This window comes from Scomber japonicus, chromosome 10 (genome assembly GCF_027409825.1).
Source record: "Scomber japonicus isolate fScoJap1 chromosome 10, fScoJap1.pri, whole genome shotgun sequence".
NCBI lineage: Eukaryota > Metazoa > Chordata > Actinopteri > Scombriformes > Scombridae > Scomber > Scomber japonicus.
This window is the reverse complement of record NC_070587.1, coordinates 18127507-18144436: the sequence shown is the minus strand read 5'-3', so window position 1 is coordinate 18144436 and position 16930 is coordinate 18127507. Positions and strand designations below refer to the sequence as shown.

Below are 16930 nucleotides of genomic sequence, written 5' to 3'. Positions count from 1 at the left end.
GAAATCTTTAAGGAAAAGCATTCGTTGAGGTGTCACAGCCAAGCCAATTTGTATTTTTTACCAATACTACTATTAAACAACAGCACAGTATATATTTTCCTTGTGGCTCTGCCAACATTCACTTTGTTTGTGTCCTAGCAGCATGTCCCCACTCCTGCTCAAGGCAACGTTAGCCAGCTACATTGCTTTACAAAAGTTTCTCATCTATCATGGCTGCAGGTAAAACAGTCAAGTTTAACTATGTCATTAAGTACAAGAAAGTGCACCAAATCTCATTCATAATAGCGTTGGCCATTAATCTCTAATGCTCCCACCCTGAGGCCACTGAAGTATTTTAAGCTTCATAACTTTAGGCAAGGCAGTATAATGTAGGGCTGCAAGATATGACCAAAACATAAAATAGCTTCTTTTCTTTCTTTTTTTTTCCCAAGCTCAAGGACATTTCAAGATTGTTGCATGCAGGATGACTGAAATATGATTAATTTGTCATTTTTAGGGCTTCATGCGCAAGATGACTGAGCAAGAATATTAATGGAACTGTGCTACCTGCGAGGCTGCTATTGAAATGCTTACTCAAAAAATACAGAATCACATCAATATCGAAAGCTGCCACAGTTTACTGGACTTTTGTGATAATCTGACATATTAACTAATGCTAGTCTCATGCTATTCCTGGTCACTACAAAGTCCACATTTCTTGCAGTTTTGAAGTATTGACTGCATTACAAAGCCCATATCAGTGTAATCTGAATCCAAAACATAACATAACACAGCACACACACAATAAGCTTTCTGTGAGGTGTATCAGGAGCCAGGATTGGTGTACCAGATCCCTGCAAGCTCAGTAAAAACCCCTGCTAACGTCTAATGTTTCCTCATTCCTCAGGGATCACTTTGTACAGAGGTCTAATTCATCCCCCCCCCTGTAAAAGAGGCCAGTCAACTCTCTAATATCTAGCTTGATGGTTAATTAACCCCATGAAATATGAGTATGAGGGACGCTCATTAACCCCTCATTACGATCAGCCATTTGATTGCCTTATGGAGGTCAAACTGTCGTGTATTGACTGCTGTCATGCCTGTAAACACCATGTATGTGTCTTTCTTTTACATGCAGGTCTGCCCACAAATAGAGTGTATTTCGTATTTATTCCAAGTTTGTGTGTTTCGTTTAGCATGCTAGTTTTTTCTAGCTGGGTCTGTCACTGTGCGTTTTACATATTGTCTAAAGCTAAAGTCTACAATGATCTGGCAGTGTCTTGAAGTCTCTCAACTTCAATGGTTGTCGAGTGTTTGTGTGTGTGTGTGTGTGTGTTTGTGTGTGTGTGTGTGTGTTCGTGTGACATTCTTGCTTCGGGTGACTGTGGCTGTGTGGGGCTCGGATACAGCGTGCGGTTGTCGACTGCTGTTTTTTTTTTTCTCCTTTCTCTTTCTCATGTGATGACACTCACTTTCACTTGCTGCCTTTCAGCTTGAGATTCCACTGGCTTGAACTCACAGTCCTGGCAACAGCCAACTGCCCATCAACTTGGCTCAAGTGTGACAGAGAAGAGGAAGCAGAAAATGAGATATGAAGTCTGAATGGGATGGGAGAGAGAGGGGTGAGAGAGTGGGATAGTACTACAGCTGCCTTCTTTTTACCCCTCTGAAGTGCATGTTGGGGGAAATCTTTGTTGTTGACCAAGATGAGTGATGGCTACACTATGAGTTCTGCCTGTGTATTTATAGAAGAGAGTGCTTTTTTATTTATGGGCTGATTATTCAGGTGATCATTTGAAAGAATGACTAAATCACCGGCCACTGTGTCTGTGTGTGTCTGTGTGTGTGTATGTGTGTGTGTTGCTTTCTGTCCATCATTATACAGATTTAGACACATGCAATAAATTAGGCCACAGCAGAGCGTCCCAGAAGGAAGTTCATCTTTGACAATGATTGACAGCATGGGGTCCTTTTTTTTTAACTTGCTCTTTCCCTGTTAGATTCAGATAAGCTTTGGTCTTGGCCTGGCTTTCGTAGGATCATTGATAGTTATACGATGATTACATTATAGTTACAGTAGAGTTTTTAGACAGAGGACAGTTTGGGCGAACCCACATGAGCACTTTGACTTGCCGTAGAGCAGCTATAACAGTGCTTCATTTGATTGCAGTTCTCACTATGAGTTGTTATGATGCAAATGTGTGTGGTCTCTTACATAGATTATAGGAGACAAACACTTGGTCTCCTCAGGCACTGGGATAGAATGAGCATGTGTTTCTTTTTTTCATACCATCTATTCTTGTTGCTAGGAGACCAGTTGATCATTTTTCTTGACCCGGCTCACTTCCTGTTATTCTTTTCCGTTTCTGTGAATCATACTGTGCTCCTTTTTTTTTCTGCAATATTAATCACTGATGTTTAATTATATCCATGAATGAACAGCTTTATAGAAAGACAGTTGATCTCTCCCAGAATTAAAACAAAAAGATAGATGGTTTATCATTTCACCGCCGGATGCTTTCCAATTTTCTCTTTTCGAGACAATTGAGACATGAAACAGGATCGGTGTCTTAAACAAGCTTTTTGACTCACCTGCTAAAGGGACTTGTAGATGGAAAAAATCCACCAAGCACAGAATAATAAATTGCTGTTTTGTGTCACATTTATTGTTACTAATGACAGTTTAGATGCAGGCATGTCCCATATAATAAAGAGTGCCGCAAAACTAGGAGTGCTAGAGAGTGTCTGTGGCTGGTACTCCTCCACCTCAGACTGTCTCAAGCACTCCTACAGTGTCTGCACACTGTATAGGAACAAACATGAGTCATTTCCTATGAGCCATCATGACACATACTTTATTACATGCTGATTTTAGTACATATATTAACCTGCCAGTGTGGTGAATAGTCTTCTGATATTTACTCAAGTACAAAATCTAGCCGGTATCTGGCGTTTGTCAGGTGTTGATTTCGGAGCCTGACCCAGGACTGTGTCTGTATTGATGTGAGCTGTGAGTGTTGAAGTGATGACGCTGCATTAGCACACTTCACATTTTTTGCTCGTTCATCTCTCTTCCTGTAAATTGAGGGAATAGTTTGCTTCTAAATTTAAACTGCGTCCTTTCCACATATGGAAGCTCCGTTGCAGTTTATAGTCATGATGAGTCAGCCTTCACTTCAGATTCACTTCACTTATTTCTCTGATACTGTTTTGGCATTCAATCAAAACAATACTGCAGTTGTAAGAATTAGTATGCAGCCCTTTTTTTACAGATTTTACTAATAGATTTCAACGCTGCATCTTGACTCTGAATGTCTGATGTGTACCTCCTTATTTGATATACAGGACAGGACCAGTCAAAAATTTGGACACGCTTTCTTATTTGGGAAAGTGTGTCCAAACTTATAGCTGGTCCTGTATGTTCTAGAAGATGATCTGGTGATGCATGACTCGAGAGAAAAAATGACCTGTGTCCAAACATAACTTCCAAACTTTATTAAAGACCCATTACCTATGACGGGTGTCTAGAAAGAGTTAATAGTTTCTCTTGTTTGCTGTTGAGTTATATATGTATACTGTATATGGGCCTAATCTTTCTTTGCTCTTACACGATAACCACAACTTCCAGACAGTGTTTCCAGTCAACACAGTACATGAAGATTTCTTTGTCACAGCAGTGGAACTAAAGCTCTAAAGTGTGATTACCTTCACTACAACACACTGAAGAATTTCAAGTTCCTTTTTTTTTCTATATCCATAACTCACTCTCTCTCTCTCTCTTACAAACACACATACCAACGGCTGTCATTTCTTTAAGATTGTAGTTTGTAACCAACAGTAACTGGATGGTCAGGAAACATCAACACTGCGGTAGCTCTGATTGAACGGTTGGTTGAGGTTAAATCCCCGGTGACTACGTCTGTGTCCACCGCATGCGTTCTCTGAGGCTGAAGCTTTGTACACAGCTCTACAGCAGGATACTAAGGGTAACACCAAAAATTCAATTTTGCAACATATCGCAGTATTTCCACTCGAGCCAAGTATTGATGCACCGCTCAGAATTGATTCAGCTACTTTGACTTACCACTACCAGGGTGTCATTACCCCTCTGCTTCCTTATGGAGTTGGGGACGGTTAGATGGACAGCACTAGAGGAAAGATAGTGCTGTGGAAATCAACACTGACAGGCCTCTTGAAGAAGAAAATTGTCCCCCAGTTGGTCAAGTGTTATAGAATGAACAGATTGCTAATTGAGGTTTTGAAGTGGTTTCAATTTGAGCTGTTTTGAAATGTATTTAAATTTAGAAGTGATGTTAAATGGAAATGTGTCTCGGTTATTTTATTGATGCAGTTTGTGATTTAGTTTTAGATCCCTGATCATTTGCTACATGAATTAACAAATGTTTTCACTTTATATAGGCATTGTTTTATATAGGCTATTGTCCTTGTAGAAAGCTCAACACACGTTTCTGTGTGGTACCTGTGTTATACCTGAGATAGCAGCTCTACTGCGAGAGGCTCTCTAGTGTGTATGAGTTTGTGTGTGTGTGTGTGTGTGTGGGGAAGTGTCAGCTCGTAGCCGTAGCTCTGCTGTTTAACATGTTAATGTTACCGTCGTCACTCGTCAGCCTTGAATATGTTGTGAAGCTCTGAATATATAGGACAGTTAGTTATCAGCCGGTCGTGTGTTTACTGGCACAGAAGAGGAATAAATCTTTGGGTTATTTGCACGACGTCGCCTCTCTGTTGTCTCATCAGACTTTATAAGGCTACCAGCAGCTGTGTGAGAGGCATAAACTGAGGCTACAATCATCAGTGTTGGGATGTTTATACTTAGTTGTGATGTTTTATTCATAAAATAAATGTTTTTCTTGCTTTCTGTTACAGATATCATGATATATCATAAATGATTTCTTTATATCGTGTATCACAGAATTGCCTTTGCTGTGATATATCGTTATCATAGCATACTGTGTATTTCAGTAGGGACTGACACTTAACATTATGTCAAATTATTGTTTGACACTTCAGATGATCGAGATAACGCATTTTAACACAGAGTTTGGGTTGCCGAGGGACTTCCTGGTTAGTACCGTGGTATGATTTCAAATTAGATGATTGATCAAGGATTTTTAGCTGACTGTGATCTTTATTACAGTATTTTGAAGTATATAATAATTGAAGGGTGGCAATGAAAACATATTCAAGTTTGTTACCTCAGTGATGTAATGTATTCAGTGATGAACAATCAGCTACTTACATCTATTGTTTGTTTGTTTTTTCGTTACAATGACACCAATCTGCTCAATGCCTGCGCCCGTGTGCACTTGAAAATCTGTGATAAAATGAAAAACTTAAAATCCGTACCTAAACAGTAGTTTGTCCATGAAGGATATGTTTTGGGACCGCTCATCCTTAACGTCTTGCTGGCATGCGGTAACATACTGTGAGACCGCTCCGCCCCACAGGCAGCCATCTGGAAGAGAAGGGAAGAATGGAGGTATGCAGGGAGAGGAACATCTGGTCTTTTCTGAGTTAGCACTGACAGGAAATGTGATAGATGGGAGATTTACACCCAGCCAGGCCCAGATATGGACCTATACTTTTGTTTTTATGGGCTGCCTGCAAAACGGTCAGTGGTTATGCGCCTCTGGCTGGATTATTTGTTTGTCATGCTTAATGACAGCCCATTATATCTGTGATGGAGACAGTCAGATGAATCAGATAAAAGCTACCTATCCTGTAGCACTATAGATGGTATCAAGCTTAACTGTAGCTTTTATGCTTTTTGTATCCCTTAATCTTCTTTTAACTCACTATAGTGGCTCTTAATTGTAAATGGTGTGTTTAGTCTAAAGTGGGATTATCCACATAGATATTGCATCATCACCATAGTTGATGTAACATTGTTGTTTATAGTTTGCATTGCATGGCACTAATTTATGAAGTAGACTTGGTTAAAGCATTTCATATGGTTAATACTCTTTGCTTAGAGATTTATGTGTAATGGTGATAACAATGCAGAGTCCCAGAATAGAATAAACAACAAAAACAAAATGTTAAAAAACAATGTTATCCATTTTTAAAGATATTTGTCTGTATAACATTACTTACATCTATAAAAAAAAAAGTATTTCCAAACCACAACAAATGAGGCGAAACTTGTCAGGGCATATAAACTACTTAATGTTAAGTAGTGGTGTCAAGTCTCAGCGTTATTTCACTCAGTCCAATCATGCAGTGTATTCACCATTCATTTAAAAGCTATTGAGAACTTGGTTTCCAGCTGGCTTGGCATTGTGTGGTTTCTGCTGGATAAAAGGAGGTATAGATAGAACCACTTGTTAGCAGATGAATTGAGAAATCCTTCGTCTGACATTTGGCAGGCATTCATTAGCCGAAAACCAAACCCAGCAGATATTCATATGGAACATGGAAATATGTGGTAATGATGACAGCGCCGTAGTCATGCGTTCCAGCAGATGTTGAATACATTTTTAACAGCGTTCAGAGATTATGACCAGGGAATAAACTATAGCTGGCTGTTTTATATGAATTTCTTTGTATTGTGAATCTAAATGTCTTCTTTGTGTGTCTTTGGTATTTCTGCAAATCCTCAGGTTTGTACACTCAGGAAATACCAAGGAGTGCAGCCTCAGGCATAATAAATCCATATATACACACACAGACAATAAATAAAATAAATATCATACACTTCCAGCGAAAACTCAGTCCTGTGTGTAACCGGACAACACACACAAATTTCATAGTTTTCCACACACACACACACACACACGCACACACACATATAATATTGACACTGAAGGAATTCCAAGCAGCTCCTTAATCCAAGCAAGTGCTGACTGAGGCTTAGATTGGATAGAGGGAGCGGCGACGAAACGAGAGATGTTGAGATGTGCAGGTGAGAGGGCAACGGGTTTAAAGATGGGCGGGGAGAAGGGAAAGAGACAGGAGTCAAGATCAAAGTAGCTTCTTTCTTTTTTTTTCTCCCTCTGAAAGTACGTGCGGTTTCCAAGATGTTCCATTGTGAAAAAGAGTCGGCTTTTGTGCTCTGTCACCTGCTGTACTGAGTTTCAACTTGTGTTTCTAAAGTTGGGCTTTTTTTTTAATGAGATGTTAAAATATATAAGGTAGATCTGTACAAACCAACACGCTAATGGAATGTCATTTATCTTCTGTTTGTGTCCTGCACATACTGGCCTTAAAAGCATTGACATGGATGTGGTACTTAAGCTCTTTGTTCCATTTTGCACTGTTGCTGATGTCTCCTCTCTCCTCTCTTTTTACTGCCGTCCTTGCAGGTATGACTACAGAGAGATGCTGTACAACTCCACTTTCTGTCTGGTACCTCGAGGACGACGGCTGGGTTCCTTTCGCTTCTTAGAGGCTTTGCAGGTCAGTGACACTAGCGCAGATGTTGCTACGCTGAGGTTTTATTAAATCTAAAACAGTTACAGGAGCTGCATCAACCGTAACTCAGAATATGGATGCCAGTGTATCTGCAACATTTCATTCCACCTCCCAGGTTTTGTTATTTATTATTAATCACTCTTTCCCATATGTCCTTACCCTCAGTATGAGCTAATAAAATGAAAATACCCAAGATGAAACTATAATATGTCTCCTCTGCGTGGAAACAATACTGATCAGAATTAGAACATAATTCGTGCTAAGTACCTTTTCTGGCCAAAATCTAATTATGCCATTGCAGGGCCACAATAGGTTTTTCTTAGTACTAATTCTGTGTCACAGTTACTTTTCAAGGAATTACTGCAAGATTTGGACCTGATTAAAAAGACTGACCCACATAGCTTCTCTCCAAACTAAAACTGCTAAAAGCGCTTCAGTTTTCAGCTTTCTAAAGTATCTACATCAATAATTGACATCCTGGCAACTTGGGTCGGCAGGCACATGACCCAGATGACCAAACATGAGTCGAACTGGTCCAAGAAATCTTGCAGCGGCTCAGCCTCGAAGCGGCGGTGGCCAAATAAATAAAGCCATGAATCAGTGGTGGAGAATGGAAAAAGTGAAGTGAGTGAACTGAGCTGCTCCCAGTAGCTCTCTCTCTCACCCACCGCCAGTTATTTTGTAATTGTGTAGCCAGTGTTAACACAGCTGCCTTTGACTCAGGGTCTTCACTGCTGACCCTGCCATCTTTCCTCTCCGGTTGTTTTCTTTGTTGTTTTTTTTTCCTCCACTTCGATTCTGCTCTTTCCACTTCTTTCACTTTTATTCACCCGCCCGCTGAAGTCGACCTCCCCTCTCCACCTAATGCAGTCACACTTGCGCTTCAGAACTTGATCATACTGATTGAATTATAGCTTGATTAATTTCCACGGCCTACAAGCATCGACAATGTTTAGGCACTGTCCGCTCACATCAGCAAAAAGGAGTGAAAGGAGTGTTTGTAACTGCCTTTTTGACCTTCAAAACTCTGTGTAGCAGTATGAGAATATGCCCACATGTAAAATATGTCAGTGTATATACATGGGAGAATGATTTGGAGTTCTCTCTTTGTATAATTAGATTTTAGATATTTAGCAGTTTCTTTTTTCTTCTTTCCTGGTGCCTCAGCAGCACATTGAGCACAACAGTGGAAAGAATCTGTATTTCATGAAAAAAATCAAAAGCAATTCAGAGCTGAAGTTTGCAGAGGACACGGGTGTGAGTTCTCTTTGTGGGAGTTGTGTTCGTGTCAAGCACCATAAGCACTAGAGCGGGGCGAAACAGCATAGACACAGTTGGGGAAGTGAGATATTTATGAGCAAGTGGAATGAGAATGAGTTTTGAGTTTACAATAGGAGATAGGCAGGGACTCTGCATTGACTGGAACTGGAAGATATGCACCATTGGTGAGCACTGAAACAAAGTGAGACAGTGGACTGGAGTGTAGGGCAGGACCCCCGGAGGCATTTCCCACTGGCAGGCTTGTAGCAGCATCGGGGGGCTGAGGAGGGCAGGCAGACATTGGAAAAAAAAATGCAGGGAATTTATAGCAGAAAGTTTTACTAATGAATGTTTGTTTCTGTGAGTGTGTGTGTGTGCGTGCGCGTGTGTGTAATGTGATATTGGGAGAGGATTGGGGCTCGGTTGATTGCTCTGTGGGATCAGATAGGTAGGGGAAAGCAGTCAGCAGATTGCTACACTCGCTAATGACACCGAGGAGATTAGACGAGCGCTGTGATGCAGCAGTGTGCATTTGCATGTGCAGTGACCGAGGCCAATCAGTGAATGGTACCCCCGCTTAACAGATTATAGTGATGGTCAGTATAGTCAGAACACACAGTGCCCTGTTTGATGCCCTTTCCAACTCCTACACACACACACACACACACACACACTCATATATAGACCTTAACTGCCAGCGCAAATACGCACACGTTTGTACACATAGATGGTAATTGGGTTTAAAAGGACATGCACACATATATTTTAAAGTGTATCTCGCTCTCTCTGAGTTTAATGACCATTTTATGACGCCGCACTGCCTAGTCACTTTGAGAGTTAGTCATCAAGGTGCTGCAGCAGTTCTGTAGTTAATAGAAATGTATCAGAAGATGTGTTGCCCCTATTGGTTAAACTGCCTGATTTGATTGCTCGGGAAATGGACCGTGCTCAGTGACGGCATGGGCTTGCGGAACATAAACCATTTGGTATTATGTTTCAATTTTTTTCTCGTCAGTCTGCCTTCATTTTTTTTTTTTTTTTTTTGCCTTTAGAAATACAAATGATCCTACAGGGGTAATGCCTGCTCCATGCCTTAAACTACAAATATTTTAAGATGGACATCACAGGGGGAGGTGGCACTTGCAAACAATCTGACATCCCCACACCACTGATTTAACCTAATTTAATGTTGTGTTTGTGTGTGTGTGTGTGCTACTCTTACAGGCAGGCTGTGTGCCAGTGATGCTGAGTAATGGCTGGGAGCTGCCCTTCTCAGAGATCGTCGACTGGAATACAGCAGCTGTGATAGGGGATGAAAGGCTGCTACTCCAGGTACAAACCTAACACACGTCTAGAGTTGTGATTGTCCACACTGCTAAAAGAAAAAAGAACATGTAGTACATCTACACACTGCTGTCATGTTCCATATTTGACCGTAGACGTCATCACAGCAGCAGTGTGCAAATGTTCTGACTGTCTTCTTCCAGTGTGCATGTTTGTCATCCACAATGTACAAAGTAATAATTGATGTGCATGCTGGGCCTTGTATTTAAGAACACGTATTGTGAATTTGGATCACTGTCTCCAAAAAGCTACTGTACAGCTGTGTCACTTAAATAAATGACAGCCGAGACTCATTTAATGCAGCTATTGAGGCACATCTTTACGCTTCTCCACAGGTAGTGTAATTAGTGGATTAAATGAGAGCATCAAGGGTAATCCTACACAACTCCTGGTTTCTGTTTTTGTCCTGTGTGAGGTAAATATGCTAACATGTGCTCACTTGTGTCCCAGATCCCTTCGACAGTGCGTTGCATCCACCAGGATAAGATCCTGTCCCTGAGACAGCAGACTCAGTTCCTATGGGAGGCCTACTTCAACTCTGTGGAGAAGATAGTGCTGACCACATTGGAGGTACTATAATATGATACAATCGCACAAATACACAGTACATGCCAGTTAACATCTCTATACACACTGGAATATGAGGGTTATGTAATTTTTAATTTGTCTACTGGTAATTTGTTAATATATTTTAGTATGAAACTGTCTCCTCTTGTTATCCTCCTGATATATTTCTGTTACTGGGAACAACTTAGCATGCATGCACACCAAGACACACAAGAAAAGAAAAAAAAATCACCCAATTCTGTTCATCCCAGTTATTGACTTTGTAATGACAAGCTTACAAGTGCACACTCTGCAGTAGCAGCGTACTTAACACCCACAGTGACACTCCTCCAGACGAGACTGGAAACCAAGAAGGATGATATATATTGTTAAACGCTGCTGTCATGTTTTTTGAGGCTGTTTTCTTGCTGCGGCTTGGCTATCAATCGTGTCAGTAGTTTGTTCCTGTCAGAGTCCATTTATCTGTATTCTTCCTAGTGAGTGCCAGGCTATCATACTGCTCTTAGGCTAGAATTACAAACAAGCCAATATGAGAACAGAGAGGAGTGAAAAAAGGATGAGGGAGCAAGACAGAGGAAAGGACAGGATGTGTAAGACTGGATGTTTCACTGCAAGCCATGCTCACAACATGAATAAGCATTTGTGCATCCCCAAAGTCAACCAGCTTCTATTTTTACTCTGCTTTGTCAGAACAAGCAGAGAAACTATAAATTATGGTTTGTAATCTATTTAGCTGTATGAATGTTTGAGTCTATTTTTTTCCTCATTTCCAGTTTAATGCAACAAGCAGGAAAAGTGCTGCTGATTTTTGAGTCATGTCACATGTATGCCTCATTGCCGACTACAGTTTACACCATTAGTCACCGTCCTCAGATAGTGTTACGCAGGCCTCGTCCCAAGAGACAGGAAGTCGGGACACTAGACAGCAGGGCTGGGATTTCTCTGTAAGCAGGGTAAAGTTACAGCTCCAAGAAGATGATCTTCGATCTGTTTACACTCACAGTATCTTAATCCTGTTCCAAGACATGTCATAGTGGAGGACTAGTTAGAGGTCATTGTTTTCCTTTAAATTTATTATATTCATGAGCTACCATGATTTTAGGTATTTTACTGCAAGAATCTATTTATTACCACACATTCCTGAAATCAGTAAACAATGGCTGTTTTATTGTGTAGCTACCCCATTGCTACTGAGAATGCTAAATATTTTATTAAGGGCTCCTCCAACTGCATAGGCTTAAAGAGCTTTGTTGGGGTGGGGAACAGTAGATGCTAGAAAGCTTGCTGCTAAAATGATGTTAGGATAAACAAATGAACTTGATTTTACTTGTAAATTGAGGTTAGGCACTGACTGATGGCAACCCATTTCACTGTACTAAATAATTCATCTGACATTACGTTAATTCTGTTCTTATTTGCTGTACAGACTATCTCAGACATTACTGCATAAGTGAAATACTAACAAATGTGTTATACTCATTATAAGAGTAAAAGGTTTATGAGCATAGTGCCTTAATGTTTAATGCAGATCTTTAACTCCTTGCCTGCCACATGAAATAAAAGTCTTTACATAGACACATCACATCCAGGGTCACATGAAACGAGTGCTTGGTGTTTTGCATAAAACAAACAGAGTTTGCTGTTATTCTTGTTTGCAGCTCATAAAACCACTAATGTTGAGATTCAGGGACATGAAAGTGCTCCACATACCACCCGCCACAGTCCAAGAGAAGATGTGTTTGATGACTATGTTTCCATTTCATAAATGAATAGTTTCCTCTTGTAAAAAGATTTTGTAGCATGGTATGTTGTAGCTGTGTTTTGGCTCTGTAGTTTGCCAAGAACAGTTTGTTACTGTCAACAGTATTCTTAGTAGTCAATCTAAAACTCAATCACAAATTCTAAGTACATGTACATAATATACATTTTGATGCAGTGTGAATTGTAATATGAAATCATTTAACTAGGAGAGGCAAATAATAGGAAATTCTCCATCAAAACAATAAAAAGAAAATAAAAAATAAGCTATTAATTAGTTGGTCATGACAGCATAATGGGATCTTCTAATTTATAGTCTGCACGACAGCCGATTATTCAAAGTGACTCATTGTTGCAGTTGTTTATTTGAGAAGTGCCGGAGGATCTGTGTCTGCACTCAGTTTCTAAACAGGATGTGTGGCTGGTATAATTATTGTTTAATTTTAAGTGAAAGGGCATGGAGGATATTGGCACAAAGCTGATTTCCTACTAACATTTCACTCACTATCCACTGTAGTTGTACAATAAGAGCATCTCGGCTCGGCTCTGTGATTCTTCTTCCTATGACTCACAGTGGAACGAGGAGTGTTGTGAACATCTGACTGGTGCAGTCAATTTACCACTTTACAGACAGCTTAAATTTAGATGTGCTCTCCTCCTCTGTCTGTGCAGATCATTCAGGACCGGGTGCTGCAGCACACCTCAAGGAGTACTCTCATGTGGAACAGTCTGCCCGGAGGTCTTTTTACCCTGCCTCAGTACTCTACATATCTGAGAGACTTCCCCTTCTACTACGCTAAGCTGGGTAAGTTAATCATTTATGCACGCCGTACATGCTAAGAACCTTATTTCAGGCATAGAGTAGCCTTAAATTCATACAATACTTAATTCAATACATTTTCTCAATTTACTCCCTGCATTAATGGTTCACCCTAATTTTTCATCAGAACACAGGAACAGCTGGCATGTAGCAGCTGTTAAATACTCATAAACTAACATGTGTAGCAGTGAGATTGCCACAGGTTGTGCAATATATCTTTATTACATTGCGATATGTGACACAGGAAGTTACCAATTACATCAGCCATGTTGTATGTGTGCTTGTTTAATTGGCGATATATAAGGCCTGTTGTTGACTGGGGGATTTGGTTAACTATTGCATTTTCCTTAAAAAGCCTAACTAGACCTAACTAGATTACATTGTATGTTAAGTAAATGAGGTAAAAAAAAAGAGGTTTGACAGTAATGCAGCTGACTTTGTCTTAATAATGATTTCATTAAGTGCATTAATGTACAAATGATAGTAGAGAAATCTAAGCTGACAGATTTGAACCCTTTATTGTTTCTCAAATTACATGTTTTTCTGTTTTATGTAAAGCACATTGAGTTGCCATTGTGTATGAAATGCTCTATATAAATAAAACTGCCTTGCCTAGCCTAACCCTAACCCTAACCCTTTTGATACTTGCTAACTGTTGTCCAGGTGTCAAGCCATACTCCAAGTTTACAGCTATCATTCATGTGGTGACCCCGCTGGTCTCCCAGTCCCAGCCAGTCATGAAGCTGCTTGTGGCTGTGGCCAAATCCCAGTACTGTGCTCAGGTAAGTCAGAACCCAACACACAACATCACTCAGCTGTGATCTGCATTCACTGCTACTACTATAATGACATGATGTGAGTAGATGATGTGTGAAACTTACAGTATTTTGGCACATACATTTATATCACATTAATGGACAGATGTTAATGGACAGGAAACCATGACATGCTGTTTAACTGTCAAACATTGAAACTGCTTGCAGTAATTGTAATATTTAAATGACTTCCTCTATAAATGGCTGTTTAAGATATTAACAGTGACAATGCTGCTTTTTTTATTACTGCAATATTTACTTCATCAGCAGTGGTTTTCATATATACAGTAAATCCTGTCCCATTATTCTGGCATGTTGCCATCTCTAAATAATTTGAATTGTTTCTCTGGATTTAGGACTGTGCTGCTGGCATGAAGGTGTCAGAATGTTCTGTTTTAACATTTACAGCAATACAGTGTCACTGTCATGTAACTGTAGGCAGCGCGACAGCTCTGAAAATAGATCTCCAGTAGCATCAGAGAAGTGATTGTCTTCTACATGAATTGGAAGTAAAACATGGTGCTTTGAATTGAAACAGACTTTTTTGATCTCCACATATATTGCTACACTAGACAAGTATTGTACTGTTTTAACATATATCTCATAGCTGCACAGATGAATCTGAACATGCAATATATGAATGATGACTAAGCTTTACCTTGTTTTCTTTGTGCAGGTGATAGTTTTGTGGAACTGTGACAAGCCTCTTCCTGCCAAGCACCGCTGGCCTGCCACCTCAGTCCCTGTCATTGTTATAGAAAGCAAGGTAAAAAAAACCCAACAACCTTGGCCTTATCCTTCTCTCAACAGACTATGTTACTGCTGCCGTTTCACATCCTGCATTGTGAGCCTTCAGTTGAATTCAGTTACAGATATAAAATATAAAACTGGACAGTGGCTTGGACAAACAGTACTTTTCTCATCTTTTCTTTCCAAATTGGCAATAACAGACAATGATATTTTTGGTCTCTTCACATTGCAAAACAGCTCAGACATCAAATGCTGTCATGCCCAAGCTTCAGGTGCTTTGTAACTAAGGAGTTCAGACACTGCAGGTTGTTAATTTAGCTATTTACGACATTAAATTTTTCTTGGCTTGAATTCACAAACAAAGAATGTGGATTAATTCTGCTCCATAATTCCTCTTAATTTAAATTCACAACAACCCTGCCCCAATATGAATGACTGATTGTAATATTGGCAGGACATGAGGGAAAGAATTCAAAGGTAATTTAAGCAGTACAAATGCTGCTACTGAGGAGGGTCACTGCTAACCAGTGGCATTTACCAGCAATAAAACTCTGTTAATCAACATTAAAAAGTGAGTTTTCAGAGCAACACGAGACACCTACTTTTTTTTTAAAGAAAGTGTTCATCTTGCAAGGACGCCGTTTTGCAAAGGCTGTGAAAGTTGAGTGCCTGGTATGGATTACAATGTCATTGCTGTTATTGTTACATCCCCGCACATTGTACTTCAAATGAACTGCCCTTTATATAAAAAATGCAAGATTCTAAGCACTTGTAATAGAGTTATTTGCATAGATATGTGCCAAAAAGCAATGTAGCTGTGGGACTCATCAGGGAGGGTAACACACTCCACTGCATGTAGATTTCTATCCGTGGTTTTAGCTCATCAGTAAAATGGTGTATTTCTGCTGTCACTGGTGTTATGTCAGCTTGTATATTTGGCTGACTGTGCTGTTAACACAGAAAGATGAAAGCACAAACAGACATGAAGCTCTGCTTGTCAGGCAGCTTTACCTTACTTGTGCTCATATGGGTCCTGTATATACATTGATTGTTGTTGTTGAGCTGCTTGGAAAAAAAATGATTTACTCTCTTCTGGCAACCTGTCACATTTTTTGCTTGCGTGTCTGTTTTCCCAAATCACACCAGGTAATAGGCAGCCGCTTTCTGCCCTACGACACCATCCCCACTGATGCTGTACTCAGTCTGGATGAGGACACTGTGCTCTCCACCACAGAGGTCAGGCTGCCTGAAAACTACAGCAAACACAATTTTAATCAATTAAATGTGTATACAGTTATATGTATCTATGTGCCCCCCTTTTTTTTTTTTTAAACAGTTCTCAAAATCAGTTCCTGCTTTCTTGGCTTTGTGTCTCCCCTCTAACTTTCTGTCCCTGTCTGTTTCTCTCTCATCTCGATCCAGGTGGACTTCGCCTTCACAGTGTGGCAGAGTTTCCCAGACCGCATTGTTGGTTACCCAGCCCGCAGCCACTTCTGGGACAGCAACAAAGAGCGCTGGGGCTACACTTCCAAATGGACCAATGATTACTCCATGGTGCTGACTGGGGCTGCCATCTATCACAAGTACTGACTCTGCTCTATTAACAGCTGTTTTTACCCCTCTCTGCTTCTCTGTTGTATTCTACTCCTTTTTGTTGTAATTCTATTTCTGTTTAGTTCAATAAAAACACAACTCACTCCCACTCTGTCCCTCAGATACTACCACTACTTGTACACCACATACCTTCCAGCCAGTCTGAAGACTATGGTTGACCAGATGTCGAACTGCGAGGACATTCTGATGAATTTCCTCGTGTCCTCCGTCTCTAAGCTACCACCCATCAAGGTCACCCAGAAGAAACAATACAAAGAGACCATGATGGGACAGGTGAGGCAGAACATTTATGCTGTAAAACTGATGGAACAGGCATTGCATTAGGGATCCTTTTTTTCTTACCAATATCCATTAATGTGGTTTTGCTCTTTTTACAAATTCTGTTAGCTTTTCTTTTAAATATGCCTTCTTCTGAAATATATTCTCTACAATGATTCTACAGAGAGATATCCATTTCTTTCCTGATTTATTGTAGTCACTGATAGCCTATAGTCCACTGTGGTCATCAGTCATTTGTGAATTGAAATTAGTTTTCTTGTAATATGGCTCTGAGTAAATAACTCATGAATAATTACAATAGGCTCTAAAAGGT

At 40.1% G+C, this 16930-nt stretch overlaps 1 protein-coding gene across 1 annotated transcript in view; it reads left to right on the top strand.

The window, feature by feature from the left end:
- LOC128366364 (exostosin-1a-like) overlaps nucleotides 1-16930 on the top strand; it is a 39975-nt gene that overhangs the window by 19680 nt on the left and 3365 nt on the right. The window contains exons 2-10 of the mRNA XM_053327050.1: nucleotides 7302-7395; nucleotides 9895-10002; nucleotides 10465-10584; nucleotides 13012-13144; nucleotides 13823-13941; nucleotides 14651-14740; nucleotides 15871-15960; nucleotides 16147-16307; nucleotides 16440-16611. Coding sequence (XP_053183025.1) covers nucleotides 7302-7395; nucleotides 9895-10002; nucleotides 10465-10584; nucleotides 13012-13144; nucleotides 13823-13941; nucleotides 14651-14740; nucleotides 15871-15960; nucleotides 16147-16307; nucleotides 16440-16611 — 1087 coding nt within the window. The remainder of the gene's footprint in view (nucleotides 1-7301; nucleotides 7396-9894; nucleotides 10003-10464; nucleotides 10585-13011; nucleotides 13145-13822; nucleotides 13942-14650; nucleotides 14741-15870; nucleotides 15961-16146; nucleotides 16308-16439; nucleotides 16612-16930) is intronic.